General features: G+C 37.5%; 1 protein-coding gene across 2 annotated transcripts; it reads right to left on the bottom strand.

Annotated features, from left to right (window-relative positions):
- Positions 1 to 451: 451 nt before the first annotated feature.
- Positions 452 to 16072, bottom strand: LOC127441064 (myosin-6). Of its 2 annotated transcripts, XM_051698229.1 has the most exons (39): positions 16019 to 16072; positions 15842 to 15904; positions 15507 to 15714; positions 14637 to 14780; positions 14394 to 14550; positions 14271 to 14298; positions 13855 to 13960; positions 13628 to 13720; positions 13473 to 13536; positions 13243 to 13341; positions 13030 to 13133; positions 12789 to 12927; positions 12557 to 12675; positions 12299 to 12448; positions 12021 to 12191; positions 11611 to 11920; positions 11303 to 11376; positions 10481 to 10686; positions 10266 to 10389; positions 10047 to 10183; positions 9682 to 9937; positions 9355 to 9597; positions 9088 to 9264; positions 8832 to 8977; positions 8640 to 8730; positions 8166 to 8555; positions 7937 to 8063; positions 7729 to 7847; positions 7435 to 7631; positions 4481 to 4664; positions 2967 to 3132; positions 2757 to 2881; positions 2329 to 2637; positions 2041 to 2244; positions 1639 to 1935; positions 1431 to 1535; positions 911 to 1006; positions 672 to 806; positions 452 to 588 (listed from the first exon to the last, which is right to left on the bottom strand). In XM_051698229.1, the coding sequence occupies exons 3-39, from the start codon at positions 15705 to 15707 to the stop codon at positions 568 to 570; spliced, it is 5814 nt and encodes a 1937-aa protein (XP_051554189.1). In that variant the 5' UTR covers positions 15708 to 15714; positions 15842 to 15904; positions 16019 to 16072; the 3' UTR covers positions 452 to 567. The 2 variants fall into 2 exon arrangements, with proteins under 2 accessions (XP_051554189.1, XP_051554190.1); XM_051698230.1 differs by lacking the exons at positions 15507 to 15714; positions 15842 to 15904; positions 16019 to 16072 and adding an exon at positions 15250 to 15270.
- Positions 16073 to 17378: the final 1306 nt, after the last annotated feature.

The following is a 17378-nucleotide window of genomic DNA, read 5'->3' on the forward strand; positions in this document are numbered from 1 at the left end:
ATATCTCTCATCAAAACAGATCGAAAAACATATTGAAACCCAGAGGTAGGGATTTATTATGTACACTACCATGTACCATCATTTCTATAAAATTCAGATTTAAAGGGGTAGTTCAACCTAAAACAACGAGCTGCTGGATTTGCTTTTTACCATTAACATTCACTGATTGTATCTTTTTTTCCCATACAATGAAAGTGATTGGTGACTGAAGTTGTCATTCTTCCTAACATCTGCTTTTGTGTTTCACTGAAGAAAGAAAGTGATACAGATTTAGAACAACGATGAGGGTGAGTAAATGATGGCAGAATTTTCATTTTTAAGTAAACTATCCCTTTCATTCTCAGAAGAGCATTTTGTTTAGCAACACAGGTTCTACCAGTATATGGCATCATTAAACTGGACCAAACAAAAGCAACACAGTAGTCTCTATGAAACTCACAAGACAATAGACTAGATGCAAAGTGACTTTATTTCATGTTGGTGAGGAAACACAAAAGTGTAAAGAGAGTATGCGATGCATGTAAAGCAAGAACAAGCAAAAAGTGATTTCAGACAATTTCCAGAACATCACTCTTCATCGAACCCTTTCTGTGAGAGAAAAATGTTAATATGAAAAGTTAGGCTAGGCTTTTAACATTTAAATTATTGATTAATAAATGTGTCCCCTATACCTTTGACCCCACATCACGACTTTTGGCACGTAGTTTGTTCACTTGAGTTTCGGCAATATCAGCCCTTTCCTCTGCCTCATCTAGTTCATGTTGCAGTTTGCGGAATTTGCTCAAATGAGTGTTTGCCTGTTCTTCCTATTACAAGGGGCAAACATGTAAAGAAAAGTCATCAGTATGCTTTCGGCTAAACCATGCATTGTGAATTTCAAGTATTGTCTCTGAATTTCAAGTTCACTTACAGCCTCCTCTGCAGCTCTTTTATAAGCTTTGACTTTTAATTGCAGCTTGTCGACCAAATCCTGAAGACGGGCAATGTTTTTACAGTCCTCTTCAGTCTAGGGTTCATACAACTAAACATTAATTTTCTGAGCATGATTCATTCTGATCATTATCAGACTTTTTCACTTGCCCATAAAAGTCTTGTAACAGGGCTTTTTAACCAAAATATGAGATACTATCTATGAGATACTATGACCTTTCTGGCATTTATGATCACTGGATATGGACTTTTAAAAAGTCATTTTCATACAGAACATTGGTTTGCAAGCAAATTTACACTATACAAGAGCAGTATTTAGCTAATTTAATATTTTAATGCAAAACTAAAAAAATTTTTTAAAAATTATTCACTATAGGAATTTCAATGACTTTCAATAAGATTTTATTAATTTCCATGACTTTTCCAGGCCCAGAGAACACAATTTAAACATTCCCGGTTTTCCATGACCGCAGAAACTCTGATAGCTGTTGTAATCCCACCTGATAAGTAAGTTCCTTGATGCGTCGTTCATATTTGCGGATTCCCTTCACAGATTCACTGCTTCTCTTCTGTTCAGCCTCAACTTCACATTCCAGCTCTCGTACCTAGGAGTGATTCAGTGAAAGAACATCAGCCATTGCCTTTGATGTGCATAATAGCAGTGGACTCTGTTACTTTCCTTGCTGAACATGGTTCAAGTCAACTTACCCTAGCCTCAAGCTTCTGGACTTGTTTCTTTCCTCCCTTCATGGCAATTTGTTCTGCTTCATCCAGGCGGTTTTGCAGGTCCTTAATGGTCTGCTCCATGTTCTTCTTCATACGCTCCAGGTGGGCACTGGTATCCTGCTCCTTCTTCAACTCCTCTGCCATCATGGCAGCATCAGTGATGGCCTTCTTGGCTTTTTCATCAGCATTCCTGCATTCTTGTACTGCATCTTCCACCTCACTCTGAAGCTGGGATGTGTCAGCCTCCAGCTTCTTCTTTTGGTTCAGGAGGCCAGTGTTCTGAATTACAGAGTTTGTAATTTTGTCTCTTTGTTTGTAAGAGTGATAATTTTTTAATGCAACTGCTAAACATAAATCCATAAAGAATCTGTTTTCATGCCTTACCTGAGAATGCAGAAGCTGTACTCTCTCTGTGACATCCAGCAGCTCTTGCTCAGCAAGTTTGCGGCCTCGCTCTGTTTGTTCCAGAACAGCTCTAAGCTCCTCTAGTTCTGCCTGAAGCAAAGTATTACGTCTCTCTACGATGGCAATGTTCTCCTTCAGATCATCATTGCCTCGAAGAGAGTCGTCCAGCTGAAGTTGGGAGTCCTACAAAATTCCCCATTAATGGAAGCTAGGGTTATTTGCTGTAGACACAGTGTCTGTATATAAAATAGTAACTTATTTTTTTACCTTCAGGTGGGCCTGGATAGACTTTAGTTGTTTCTGAGCTTCGGCTGCCTGTCTGTTAGCCTGGCTCAGCTGGATCTCCATTTCATTCAGATCTCCATCCATTTTCTTCTTAATCCTGAGAGCCTCATTCCTGCTTCGAGTTTCAGACTCCAAAGCACTTTGCAAGGTGTCAATGGTTCTTTGCATGTTCCTTTTTGACTGCTCCATTTCCTCATCTTTCTCAGTCAGCTTGCGCTCAATGTCAGCCTTTATTTGGTTAAATTCAAGCTGGGCCCTCAGGATTTTACTCTCCTCATGCTCCAAAGAGCCCTTTAATAAACAGGGAATTAAAGGAAACATTTCATCACATAAACATTTTCATTTTTGAAACATTTCATCACAGCATTTCTTTCAGATAATCAGCTCTAGCAAGGTAGCCAGCCTCCTACTTCTGCTTCCTCTAGGGCAGCTTGTATCTCAGCCTTTTCTTGTTCCAGCTGCTTGCGGACCTTCTCCAGCTCATGGATTGTCTTTCCACCCTCAGCAAGCTGTTCAGTCAGATCAGAGATCTCCTCTAATGAAAGGAGAACACAAAGATTTGGGTTACCAATATAGTTCTGTTACATAGTGCAAGTGTTTAGAAAAGAAAATAACTAAACCTTGCAGAATTTTGTTCTCTCTCTTGAGGGTCTCAAGATGATCCAAAGATTCCTCATAAGAGTTTTTGAGCTTGAACAGTTCTGTGCTCAGAGATCTGGCCTCCTTCTGCGAGCTCTCAAGTTCACACTGAGACTCCTCATACTTTTGCTTCCACTCAGACAAAACCTGAAAAGAAATTTACAGTTTGATCATCAATGTTGACTAAAAAAAAATTTTACTGGGCTGTTTGTGCAAACATTTCTTGTTTACTCTACATGGCCAAAAGTATCATTGCCATTAATAGGTAGCTGGTTCTCCCTTTGCTGCTATCACTCTTCTGGGAAGGCTTGATGTTTGGTAATGGGGCCTGGTTCACAGTCTGTGTTCCAATTCATCCCAAATGTGTATATTTGTGTTCAGATGAGGCCTATGTGCTTTCTGTGTTTTGTGTATCAGTCAGTGTTAGTCTTGTTTGGGTTGTCTAATTTCAAGTTTATATCCACACTCTTAATTTAGATTGGGCATAATATCTACCTACTGTATATACTGGTCACATCACAATCGATTTAGTAGCAAGATCTCCTCTCTCAGGGATTCATATGTGTACAACATTCAGCCAATAATCAAATCTTTAACTCAGTGACTAAATCTTTGATCCTGATTGTGAAAACTACACAGAGCTTAAAATGTGACATCAAGACTAAACGGATAATGGAAAACCCATCATTTGCTCCACAGAACTCTTCCCTTAAAAATATACGAGGTTAATATGATGAATTTATATCTGTGCGCTGATATGGGTTTACATAAGGCATAAATCATATCTTGCAAATTATAAATGTGATACAATTTTGGGGGAAATTGTCTTAAAAACATAATATATATATATATATATATATATATATATATATATATATATATTTTAATTATTTGCTTCAGACAAATTTTTTAAAGCCATGATGGTAAAAACAGCGATTTTTCATTTTTGTGTTGGGGCCAGTGAAAATTTTGGCAGTGCAAGTAAAAATCCGAACCACTGGCCCAACCGGGCCAGTAGAAAAAATCCTTAGTGTTGAGCCCTGCCTGACCAATTAGAGACAACGATGTGCCGCTAATCCCCGCTCATTTTAGGATTCATACAATATGATTGTATGGATTAAATTTAAAATTAAATGTATTCAGTTGAACTATTATAAAACAATGTTGTGTTTTTCTTTTTTTTTTCTTTTTTTTTTTTTTTTTACAAATTTGCGATTGTGATTTCAGTGCAATTTTCAGAATGAAAGGCTAAATGTTTGGGCATGGTAATTAGCTTTCAAGTCATGGAAAAGTCATGGAAAAATCATGGAAATTCATTGGTTGAAAAGAGTGGAAACCCTGTATACAACTGTTAGCCAAACCTGTTTTTTAAAGGGGCTGTCCACATATTTTTGCCATATAGTGTAGCTCAAGTAGGATTTATATTAAGTATATTTATATGTATGACTAGCACAGTTGCCAAACTAGCTGTTGTTGTCAATGATATAAATACTACCTTATCAAAGTTTCTTTGCTTCTTGTCTAAAGCTGCAGCAGCTGTGTTGGATCTCTCCACATCCACCATCAGATCTTCAATTTCATTCTGGAGTCTGTGTTTGGTCTTTTCAAGAGAAGAACATTTAGCATTTACTGCTTCCACAGCCTCTTCAGCGTCCTGCAAACGCTGAGCCAGTTTCTTCCTGAATAGAAAGAATTAAAGGGATAGTTCATTAAAAAAATGTAAATTCTGTCATAATTTACACACACTCATGTTTTTCCAAAACTACAGTTGAAGTCAGAAGTTTACATACACTTAGGTTGAAGTCATTAAAACTCTTTTTTTTTAACCACTCCACAGATTTAATATTAGCAAACTATAGTTTTGGCAAGTCATTTAGGACATCTACTTTGTGCATGACACAAGTAATTTTTCCAACAATTGTTTACAGACAGATTGTTTCACTTTTAATTGACTATATCACAATTCCAGTGGGTCAGAAATTTACATACACTAAGTGAACTGTGCCTTTAAGCAGCTTGGAAAATTCCAGAAAATTATGTCAAGCCTTTAGACAATTAGCCAATTAGCTTCTAATAGGAGGTGTACTGAATTGGAGGTGTACCTGTGGATGTATTTTAAGGCCTGCCTTCAAAATCAGTGCCTCTTTTCTTGACATCATGGGAAAATCAAAAGAAATCAGCCAAGACCTCAGAAAAAAAAATTGTGGATCTCAACAAGTCTGGTTCATCCTTGGGAGCAATTTCTTAATGCCTGAAGGTACCACGTTCATCTGTACAAACAATAGTACGCAACTATAAACACCATGGGACCACGCAGCCATCATACCGCTCAGGAAGGAGACACATTCTGTCTCCTAGAGATGAATGTAATTTGGTGCGAAAAGTGCAAAACAATCCCAGAACAACAGCAAAAGACCTTGTGAAGATGCTGGAGGAAACAGGTAGACATGTATCTATATCCATAGTAAAACGAGTCCTTTATCGACATAACCTGAAAGGCTGCTTAGCAAGGAAGAAGTCACTGCTCCAAAACCGCCATAAAAAATCCAGACTACAGTTTGCAAGTGCACATGGGGACAAAGATCTTACTTTTTGTAGAAATACCCTCTGGTCTAATGAAACAAAAATTGAACAGTTTCATAATGACCTTTGTTATGTTTGGAGGAAAAAGGGTGAGGCTTGCAAGCCGAAGAACACCATCCCAACCGTGAAGCATGGATGTGGCAGCATCATGTTGTGGGGGTGCTTTGCTGCGGGAGGGACTGGTGCACTTCACAAAATAGATGGCATCATGAGGAAGGAAAATTATGTGGATATATTGACGCAACATTTCAAGACATCAGCCAGGAAGTTAAAGCTCAGTCGCAAATGGGTCTTCCAAATTACAAATGGACAATGACCCCAAGCATACCTCCAAAGTTGTGGCAAAATGGCTTAAGGACAACAAAGTCAAGGTATAGGAGTGGCCATCACAAAGCCCTCAATCCGATAGCAAATTTGTGGGCAGAACTGAAAAAGCATGTGCGAGCAAGGAGACTCAGTTACACCAGTTCTGTCTGGAGGAATGGGCCAAAATTCCAGCAACTTATTGTGAGAAGCTTGTAGAAGGCTACCCAAAATATTTGACCCAAGTTAAACAATATAAAGGCAATGCTATTAAATACTAACAAAGTGTATGTAAACTTCTTACCCACTAGGAATGTGATGAAAGAAATTAAAGCTGAAATAAATCATCATCTCTACTATTATTCTGACATTTCACATTCTTAAAATAGTGATCCTAACTGACCTAAGACAGGGAATGTTTTCAATGATTAAATGTCAGAATTGTGAAAAACTGAGATTAAACTTCTGACTTCAACTGTATATTACTTTTTTTACTTTCGTGGAACACAAAAGGAGATATATAGTCAGTATGTTAGTCTCAGTCGCTATTAATTGCATAATTTTCACGTTCAATGACAGTGAATGATGACTAATACTCATGGTGAAAATTACGGACGTCTAGGGGGGTCCCCCTGGATGCAACAGGACTGATTTATGCGAACTCTTTTAATTGTTTAATTCTTATCAATTTAAATATAGTAAATGCTGTAGTAATGCATATATTACATTTGACATTAAAATGGAGCATGCAGCTCCTTCCCTCTCTCTCTATCCCCCGCCCACTCGCATGTGCGTGGGACGGGGTAAGATGTTTTAAGTCATTTTCACTCTGTTTGTATGATGGAATTTAATAATCATCGAAGCCCAGCAAAAGAAGTATCACCTACAAATGTTACAACATCATGAAACGTGAACACCAGTGAACTGGTAGGCCTACTGCAGTCAGCAGCATCTAAACAGTTTAAGGTTTTCAGAAACAGCAAGAGATTTATGGAGCAAGAGGCAAATGAGTGAGACAAAGTGTGTCCCGATAATGACAGAATTTCAGTGTCGCGAATGTAAATGTCGCGAATGTAAATCTGTATATTGTGTGAAAGTTTACAAGAGTATAGAGATGTAAGTGCAAAACAATAGAAAAACTTATATTTTTGAGGGGGAGAACAAGATGACAGGGGCTTTATTTCATCTTCCCATTTTATTATTATTATTATTTATTTATTAGATTTTTTTTGCTCCAAAATGGCATAAAATGTTTTTTGCATAATTTTTCCATTTCCATTGGCGTCGTTTTTCTTTCATAAGTCACACCTAATGAGAAATACCTGAAAAAATATTTTATATTTTAATGTAGACCTATGTGTTAAAGTAATATATTTATCATAATACTGTGTCTATTTATATATATATATATGGTGGCCTGCTTTGCCAGTTTCAGTTACTTAGCATCGAACTTAGTTTCAGCATGCATCGAACACCAAATTTGCCATTTTCACATTTTGAGAAAAGAGTATATCAAAGATTATTTACAGTACATGCATGCCTTTTAAAGGTTTTATGCCTTACTTGGCTTCCTCCAGTTCTTCAGTTCTCTGGATGGCATCAGTTTCATACTTGGTTCTCCACTGTGCCACCTCAGAATTGGCTTTGGACATGCTTCGCTGGAGCTCTGCTTTGGCCTCCTGCTCCTCCTCATACTGCTCTCGGAGCAGATCTGTGTCATGGCGGGCAGACTGCAGTGCATGGGCAAGGGCATTCTTTGCCTGGGAAAAATGTTTGTTTGATTACTTTGAAGATATTGAATTACTTGAAGTGTGACCAGTAGTAGAAATGTATGAGAATTAAACAAGTGTGTATTACCTTACTTTCCTCATCTAGCTGCCTTTTCAGGTCCTCGAGTTGTTGACTGAAGGAGTTCTTACCCCTTGTCAGCTGAGAGATTAATGATTCCTTTTCTTCTAGTTGTCTTGCAAATTCATCTAATGGATTGAAAGAAACAGAAAGATAACCTTTAGTTGTTTTATACAATTGTCACCACCTTAGAATTACAACAAAATTGTTTATTTACCATTTTCTGCCTGAAGCTTTGCCTTCTGGGTTGTAAAGTCATTAAGGGACCTTTGGTTTTCCTCACACCTGTTACGGTATTCATTCAGTTGATCTTCCAGAGTCCTGTTAACTTTCTCCATATTAGTCTGTTAGAGTATATAGTTCATTAATATAAATTTGATTTTGAGTACCATGCTTTATGGCTGCATAAAATCTTTTCTAGCACTAAAAACACCTAGTCAACTCACCTTGGACTTGACAATCTGCTCCATGCTGGAGACCACATCATCCATCTCCAGCCTGAGTTCACTCTTCTCCTTTTCCAGTTTTTGCTTGACTCTCTGTAGATTGTCTATTTGCTCTCCCAGTTCAGCTACACTGTCTGCTTGTTTTTTCCTTAGTGAGGAGGCAGTGGCTTCATGCTGCAGAGTGGCCTCTTCGAGGTCTCTGCGAAGTTTCTGAAATTCGGCCTCGCGTTTCTTGTTCATCTCAATCTGAGCAGAAGTAGCTCCTCCAGCCTCCTCCAGTCTCTCACTAATATCCTCCAACTCTCTGGCTAAATCTGCTCTCTGTTTCTCCACCTTAGCTCTGGCAGCTCTTTCTGCCTCAAGCTCTTCCTCAAGCTCCTCAACACGAGCCTAGCACAAAGCAGAAGTTGAGTTCTTCTCTCCAAAATGCACATTGCATTTATAAGCAGACCACATCATTAGGTATGGTCATACCTGTAGCTCCTTTAGTTTCTTTTGAAGTTGCATAATTATGTTCTGATCATCATCAATTTTACTGTTGAGCTGACTGATTTCAAAGTCTTTTCTGAAAAATAAATTATGGACTTAATTGGATTAGCATATGATTAGCAAACATTCAAAACTTAAATGAAAACCAATTGAACAGTCTATACATATTTTTGTTACTTCTTAAGTCGTTCCTCCATCTGCTGCTTGTCATTCTCTAGGTCCATTATGCTCTCTTGTGTTAACTTCAAATCCCCCTCAAGTTTCCTTTTAGCTCTTTCTAGATCCATTCGTATCTTCTTTTCTTGCTCGAGAGATCCCTCCAGCTAACAGAGTGAACAAAACAAAGAGACAACAACCATCATTATTGTTCATTCACAACCATAAAACAACAAAACAATCTACATATCACAGCACACCATTCTGGTTTACTCACATCATCCACTTGCTGCTCTAGCTTTGCTTTTGCTTTGGTGAGGGTGTTGACTTTGTCTTCCTCACTCTGCAGGTCGTCCAGTGTTTGCTGATGAGCTTCTTGCAGGGCCTTTTTCTCTTTTGTCAGCTTGGCAATAATATCATCCAAAGCTGCCATTTCTTCTGTCAGGTTCTTCACCTGTGTGTATAATTCCAATGTTAAGCAAGCTTTTATGAGAGATGTACAGTACATTACCTTTTCACAATTCACTACAGTATGCATTAAAACCTTGTTTTCAGTAGCATGCTTCTCTTTCTCCACTTTAGCCAGAGTCAGCTCTAGATCATCAATGTCCTTCTTCAGCTCAGAACACTCATCCTCCAGCTTTCTTTTCTTAGCTGTTAGCTCTGCGTTCATCTCCTCCTCATCCTCAAGTCGCTCAGTGAACTCTTTGATTTTAGCCTCCATGTGAATCTTATTTTTGATCAGACCTTCACACCTCTCTTCAGCATCACACAGATTATCTTGTTCCTGTTTGCATTGAGAACATATTCTCAAAAGCACATACATCACTGTTAATTACGTTCTTTTATGTCTGAAATTTAACAAACATACCGCTTGCACTTGAAGTTGGAGGTCATTCTTTTCTTGAAGAAGAGTCACCATCTTCTCCTCAAGTTCTTTTTTACGAGCCTCGGACTTCGCAAAAGCTTCCTTGAGCTTCAAGAACTCCTCTTTCATATTGGCCATTTCCTTCTCTGCTTCAGCAGATCTCAGTAATGGTTTGATTTTAAAGAAGAGCTTCATCCAGGGCCAATTCTTGACACTCATGAATGCACGCACATTCCACTGAATCACAAGCAAGGCATCCCTTTTTTTGTGAGTGGAGAAAATTTTTATTTAGAAATGAAAATTAAAAAATAAAGATGAAATGCACAGTTCTATTTTAAAGTGTATGTACCACATGGTATTATTATTACCTGCGTTCTACCATCTTCTGGTACTCCATTCTTGAGAGAAGTCCACGAGACCTAGCTTGAATTGCAGTGATTATTTTTGATAGACGCTCATCTCTCATCTCTTCTAGCTGACCTAGAAGACCAGCCTTAAAAAATACCTGGTGGGGACATTAAGTTATTGCAACTTTTTCCAGGTACAGTATTTTGCATATTGTGAGGAGATGGTCTTACAAGACTTACCTTGGTATGCCCAAACCTGTACTGCTGGTGATCAATGTCAAGAGAACTCAGCAGTTTCTCTGCTCCTTTCTTGCTGTCTATGAACTGTCCCTCTGGGATAGCTGCCGGGTTTAAGATGCGATATCTAGAGAATCATGGAAGCAAGGAAAATAAATATATAAACTATTAGGTGTTGCAGTTACTTCTGATCATATTTTTCCTTATGTTCAAAGTACCTCTGTTTGAAGTCACCATACAGGATTCTATTGGGGAATCCTTTCCTGCAAATCCTGATGCCTTCCAGTACACCGTTACAGCGTAGCTGGTGCATGACTAGAGGGTTCTCCATTGCCCCAGGAGTCTTTGTCTCATTGGGGATGATGCACCGTACAAAGTGTGGATGTGTTGATCTCAGGTTTGTCATAAGCTTATTGAGATTCTCCTGTGGTGAATCAACATCACACTTGTTATTAAAGCACAAGCATTTTATCACTAGGACAGAATATCTAAAAAGGGTTATTAGATGTTGTTAGTCTTTAGGTGTTGACAGGCTTGAACATACAGTACACTCAAAAAAAAAAAAAATAATAATAATAATAATAATAATAATAAAAGTCTTGTTATTTGTCATATCTGCTAGATAAAAGTGTGTCAAAGTCATAATTGTAGTTAATTTGAGGTAACATAATTTTCACTGTTTCAGCTTTTTGCCAAACAAGTGTAACAATTGGTATGCTCTTAGTCTCACAAATAGAAGACAACATCTTGCAAATGAGTGTTAAAGCAAACATTTCCATCAGGCATGCAGCATCCTTAACATCAAACACACAAACCACAATCACAGTGACAAACAACAACCACATACCTATGGAAATATCCACTCTAATTTAACACCACATTACTCAAAGGGGCAACAAACACAACACTACCAGTGCAAGCACCATAATAAACAAATTGATAGCATGCAATGAAATTAAGACAAAAATGTTTTAGAATTGTGTTAGTTCATTTTAATTAACCAAATTCAACAAGGAGTAAAAATCTATTTTTGAATGTACCCTGTGAAGTGCAGACACTGTCTGGAACGATGAACCTTTCTTCTTCTTTTCTTTTTTCCCACTTGAAGAGTCAGCTGGAAATAATTCGAGAGTCAAGTATAACTGAGCTTAAGTTCTTTAAAATTTATTCACAAAGGCTTAATGACAAAGCTAAAAATACCCTGAGTTCGGAGCTTGATTTTCACACTTCATTAATGATGACCTCACATTGCCTCAAACTGCTGATTCATTTTGGTGGTACTTCAAAGCTAAAATAACTTTTTGTCAGACTTCTGCTTATCGGTTTTTGAAAAGACACTACAACACACCTAAATCTGCACTTGCGTAGTTGGCAAACAGATGAGCCAACAACTTCAGCGAGGACTTCTGGTACAATCCAACCACGGTTTCATTCAGGGGGTCTTTATTCTTCACTAGCCAGTTGATAATGTTGTAGTCCACTGTACCAGCATAGTGAACCAGGGCAAAGTGAGACTCTGGCTTGCCCTTCATAATCCTGGGTTTCTGAAAATTGTTTGACTTCCCAAGGTGGTTGTCATACAGCTTTGCTTTAAAAGTTGCATCACTGGCTTTGGGAAACATGCACTCCTCTTCAAGGATGGACATGATACCCATGGGCTGAATTAATCAGGAATGTGGAAGAGTGGTGAAGTCAAAAAAACGCACATATACTTTAATAGTAATGAGATATATCTTACTGTAATTGTTGGTGACTCACTTTCTCAATGAGATCAATGCAGGCCTGCAAGTCCATGCCAAAGTCAATGAACTCCCATTCAATTCCTTCTTTCTTATACTCTTCTTGTTCCAGCACAAACATGTGGTGGTTGAAAAACTGTTGCAGTTTCTCATTTGTAAAGTTGATGCAGAGTTGCTCAAAGGTGTTGAACTGAAATGAATATGTATTTGTAAAACATAATTTTATAAAAATGTGTATATATTAACGACAAGTAGACATTTGAGATGCCTAGGCCTAATTAATTGTGTGTGAAGTACATCAAAAATCTCAAAGCCGGCAATATCCAACACTCCAATGAAGTATTGACGTGGTTGCTTTGTCTCCAGAGACTGGTTGATTCTCGCCACCATCCAAAGGAACATTTTCTCATACACTGATTTTGATAAGGCACCGACAGCATAGTTGACCTGAAATCATCAGCACATAATACGTTTTTTATTTTATTTTATTTTTTACCCTCATTATTTGTTGTCAACTTAGATTAATAGTACTAAAGTTAGATTAAGGATACTTACCTGCTGGACATTCTGTCCTTTAGTCACCCACTCATTTCCCACTTTGACCCTTGGATGGCATAGACCCTTAATGAGGTCAGCAGAGTTTAGACCCATGAGATATGCTGCTTTGTCAGCATCTGAAAATCAAGATTCCTCAAATAAAGCATGACTGATATACAGAAATTCATAGAGGTGATGGCATTTGAATTAACTGAATTTTTTATATCTGATACAATCTTCCATTTATTACCTTCAGTTCCATCAGCTTCTGCTTGTTCTTCACGCTGCTTCTGCTTGAATTTCATGTTGCCATAGTGCATAATGGCTCCAGTCAGCTTGTACACAGAGTTCTTTTCTTCTTGTGTGAAGCCCAATATATCGAAGGCACTCTGTGAAAGTTTAAAGTTTCTTACAGTCATGGGTATATGAGTGCCTTATGAGTTGACATTAATGTTATGTGGATTTATCAGCTTTAATCACAAGAAACTCACATCAGTTGCCATTAACTCCTCAGCGTCATCAATGGAAGCAACTGTGGTCTCTCCCTGAGAGATGAATGCATAGTCATAGGGGTTTGCTGTCACTAGTAGCATCTCTGTTTATACAGTTTTAATGAAAGAGCGTACATATTACATGCAAGTCAATCTAAACACAGTTTGATTTTCTATTATTTATGAGGATCTGAGGGTAATTTATTTACACACCAAGGATCTCAGGTTTTTTGTTGGATAAGATTTGATAGAAGATGTGATAGTCTCTCTCAGCCTTTAACTGAAAGGTCACACGAGACTTCTCCAAGAGATCTAGACAAATTGAAACAACATAGTTGTACGATGTACAAATAGCACATGCATTTTTCATTTATTTTTATTTTCACTTGAAATAACATTCAATAATCATTTAAATTTTTTGTGAAAAGAGAGCAGTGACATACATGTTTCAATGTCAGCAGATGCTAGTTTCCCCCTTGTATCAAAGTGAATTCTAATGAATTTTCCCTAAAGAAAAATATTTAAAAGAGACACCTATCACCATGTTGCATAAAATGTTTAGAGCACACCAATTTTGCTTTAGTACACATTCACTTACAAATCTTGATGAGTTGTCATTTCTGATGGTCTTAGCATTGCCAAAAGCCTCCAAAGCAGGGTTGGCCTGGATAATTTGATCCTCCAGGGTTCCCTAGAAAAGGTCAAATCCCAAAGGAGGTAAAACTCGAAAAATATTTAAAACATTTTTAATAAAAAGGAATATCTATATTTATATAAATAATATATATAAACACATCTATATTTGTTTCTTCCTTAGAGTAGAACCTTGTTCTGAGCGGTTGGGTCCTTCTTTCCTCCACTTGCTGCAATGCTGGCAAAGTACTGAATGACTCTTTTAGTGTTCACAGTCTTTCCAGCACCTGACTCTCCACTAGGGTCATAAATAAGGACTGTATTATCATGGGCAATGGATGATATGACCATAGTGAACATTTCAACATCTCTCTTGAATAGTTCTAAAGTTGTAAGTTGTAGGCATCAAAGTTATTTTGTCCAGTGATTAAATAATCTAAGTGCAAGCATATACTTAATAAAATTTACAATGCCAACAGCTTACCATAACTGTGTGAGGTCACTCATAGAAACGATGATACAGAGGACAGTTTTTGTCCATATCTGCCAAAACTTAAATTGTTAATTGGTAACATAGTGCTTTTGTGCTTTGCATTGTTGTCACTTACGTAATAAGAATAGACTGGTTTTCTCGATCTGTAACGGGACAGAATAGCAAAAATATCAACTTTTGTTCTGTGTCCTAGAGCTCAGTATAATTTTTTTGGTTTTGTTATTTGTTTGAATATTACCTGCCAACATGTACTGGTAGGCATTATCAGAGATGGAATAGATGTGTGGAGGAGCTTCACTCCTCTTTTTCCCTCTGTAGGCTGTAACCACCTCCTGATTGTACACTGGCAGCCACTTGTAGGGGTTGACAGTGACACAGAACAGCCCCGAGTAGGTCTGCAGAACAGAAGTATTAGTAGAGTTCTCAAAAAAATAGAAAATGTTTTGTTTGGAAGAAGTAACTGTGAGTCCTGTATACTCACATAGATCATCCATGCTGCATAACGCTCTTTGAGGTTATACAGCACAGCAGGCTCATGGAGAAAGGTCAGCATTGCCATATCTTCAATTTTGTCAAATTTGGGAGGATTCTGTTGCATAATCTCGCTCTCTTTGACAGTGACGGTCTGGACAAATGAGAGATATAGTTTAGAGCAGGGTTTCCTAACGAGAAACCCCAAGGGGTTTGAAAGTGGTTCTTGATCAAAATACCAACTGCAAACAACACTGAATAAAAATGTATATTAAAATGTACAAGTATCTTTAAAACATACATTTATAAAATGACAAATTATCAAAATAGAACACTTTAATGTAAAAGAAAACAGTTTTATTATAATAATTCATATGTTCACATGAATAAGTAATGCATATATTGTTATTAATATTACAATATATTATTAATATAAATAGTTAATTAATATATCATTTATCATATTTAATAATTTATTATTTCATTTTTAACTATTTTCAAATAACAACATGTAAAGAATTCATTATATTTATTGAAAAGTTAGCATTACCAAAATCTCAGGGGGTACTTCAGGTAAATAATTTTGGTCATATGGGTTCAGCAAACAAAAAAGTTTGGGAAACCTTCATTTGGAGGATTGTTGACTAACAAATTATTCCTTTTCGTACACTGTTCATCTCAATGCCCTGTTCATTTGGAATCATTCTGAAGAAAGAAATCAGAAGCGACTACTATGTTTAAATTCATACCTCAAATAATAGTCTACAGGATCATACAAATACAATTAAACTACGTAGTAACTGGTCAAACATTCACAGAAGCCTTGGTGTTTACTTTTTTCCAAATGGTCATAACAGATGGGAAATAATTTTGCACTGACCTTCCCTCTTTCTGTCTCTACGGTGACTTTGCCACCCTCTCGACTCGTGATGGTGGCCTTAACAAACTCCTCCACGGGATCCGGCACAAAACATTCTTTCTTTAAGTCAAAAGCTTTAGTTTGTGCTTCAAGACGCTCCTTGTCAGACTTCCGCAGGTAAGGGGCTGCGGCTCCAAACACTGCCATCTCTGCATCACCCATGGTTACTCTTCATTAATCAAGAAATAGAGCATTTGTTAGGATGTAGTTTCCACTTTCAAAACATTTATCCAAAACAATGCTTACATTTTTAGATCAGTACAGCAACTGTTAGTTTGAAAGCAAGCTAAATATACCGATTAGGTTGTAGCTGACAGAAAGCAGATGTAGTTGGAGACTCAAGATGTTTGCTTTTGCACCTAAAAATGCAGAGAAAAGTATACCCCTCATCAGTATACAAATATGTAAAGATTAGTACATTATAGCAAGAAAACAGTGCACACAGTTCGAGGGCGAGCAATGTTAGAACTTACAACAATACAGAGAAGAAACACACTGATTCCAAGGGACAGCGTCAGATGTACAGTATGCCGAGATTCGGCACTACAGCACAGATGTGATATATAAACTCGATTGCCCTAACCCTATAAGGCCAAGGACACAGCTGACCTATGAGCCCCCTCAGACACACTAAACAAGCCAATCTTTAGGTGTCCTGGCACTTAGAGGTGCACCATTGTGAGAGTTTGGGATGTTGGCCAGGAATGCTGAATATCTTTGCTGTGAGTCACAGGACTACATATTCTCCATCTCTGATTCTTAGGCCCTTAAACTATCACTCACTTATTAATCTGCTCTTTTATTTTATCTTGGCCTCTCACTTATCTGTAAGTTTATTGTGGTCCAGGACATTGCGTTTCAAAAGCATGGGAGTCTAGCCTTTCCTGAATATCAGACTATGGGCAGCGTGCACCAAGCTGATACTTATATGGTTATATCAAGCCATGTCCTTTAGTTTCCATCCCTCTATTCTTGTGACCCACCCTGCAGTTTACAGGACACAGCATCAGCTTTGACTGCTGTACTCAAGAGAACACAAGTTCACATTTACAGCTTCACACATCAAACGGTTTTAGCTACAGTGTAAAGCCTCTGAAACAGGATTAATGTGCTTATTAACCTTAATATGCCACACTACTTAAAGTCATATGATGCTACACAAGAAAAGACAAGTGCAGACAAGTGCGCTGTTAATAATAGAAATACCATGTGGCCAATCTATGCCTTCAAATGAACACTCTCCTATTATTGTATGTTAAGCATGTAAAGCACATTAAAGGAATAGCTCACCCAAAAATGAAACTTCTGTCATTATTTATCTACCCTCATGTCCTTTTGAATAGTTCAAAATAGAACTGAAATGGAACTTTAAGCCAGTGTGACTCTTTTATTATATGTAATAAATTACTTCATAAAACATTCTGACAAACTTCATGTTTGCTAGCGTTCAGCGGCAGATGCCTTACATCTGGGAACGAAAACGTGTCAGACAGTTCTGGGAGGTAATAGTAGCCGATCATTTTGATGACAGACTCTGGCTTCAGTATTTCAGAATAACCAGAGCAACAATTGAGAAGCTATGCAAAGAGATTATTGATATTCTTTGAGCGAATTATTACATTACATTTTTGATTTGCATCTATTCGGTAAATGTGCTTCCATCATATTTTATGTGCATATCTTCTTACCGAATAAAAAAATTGTCCACCTCAAGTGAGCTTATATTTTTTATGCGCATTTTTGAAACTTTATTTGCATCTTGCCATTTGTTTCCATCTAGCATTTTTTACGCAATATCCCAAAATCACATAAAAATATTTGGATGGAAACCCA

The sequence above is a fragment of the Myxocyprinus asiaticus genome, chromosome 5 (genome assembly GCF_019703515.2).
Source record: "Myxocyprinus asiaticus isolate MX2 ecotype Aquarium Trade chromosome 5, UBuf_Myxa_2, whole genome shotgun sequence".
Lineage (NCBI taxonomy): Eukaryota > Metazoa > Chordata > Actinopteri > Cypriniformes > Catostomidae > Myxocyprinus > Myxocyprinus asiaticus.

What these genes read in the sequence shown, in the direction of transcription:
- LOC127441064 (XM_051698229.1), bottom strand. Translation starts at nt 15,707, where the DNA reads ATGGGTGATGCAGAGATGGCAGTGTTTGGAGCCGCAGCCCCTTACCTG. An exon ending in AGGAGTTAATGGCAACTGAT is followed by an intron (nt 12,928 to 13,029) that starts GTGAGTTTCTTG and finishes AAACTTTCACAG; the next exon opens with AGTGCCTTCGATATATTGGG. An exon ending in CTGCCCTAGAGGAAGCAGAA is followed by an intron (nt 2,638 to 2,756) that starts GTAGGAGGCTGG and finishes TGTTTATTAAAG; the next exon opens with GGCTCTTTGGAGCATGAGGA.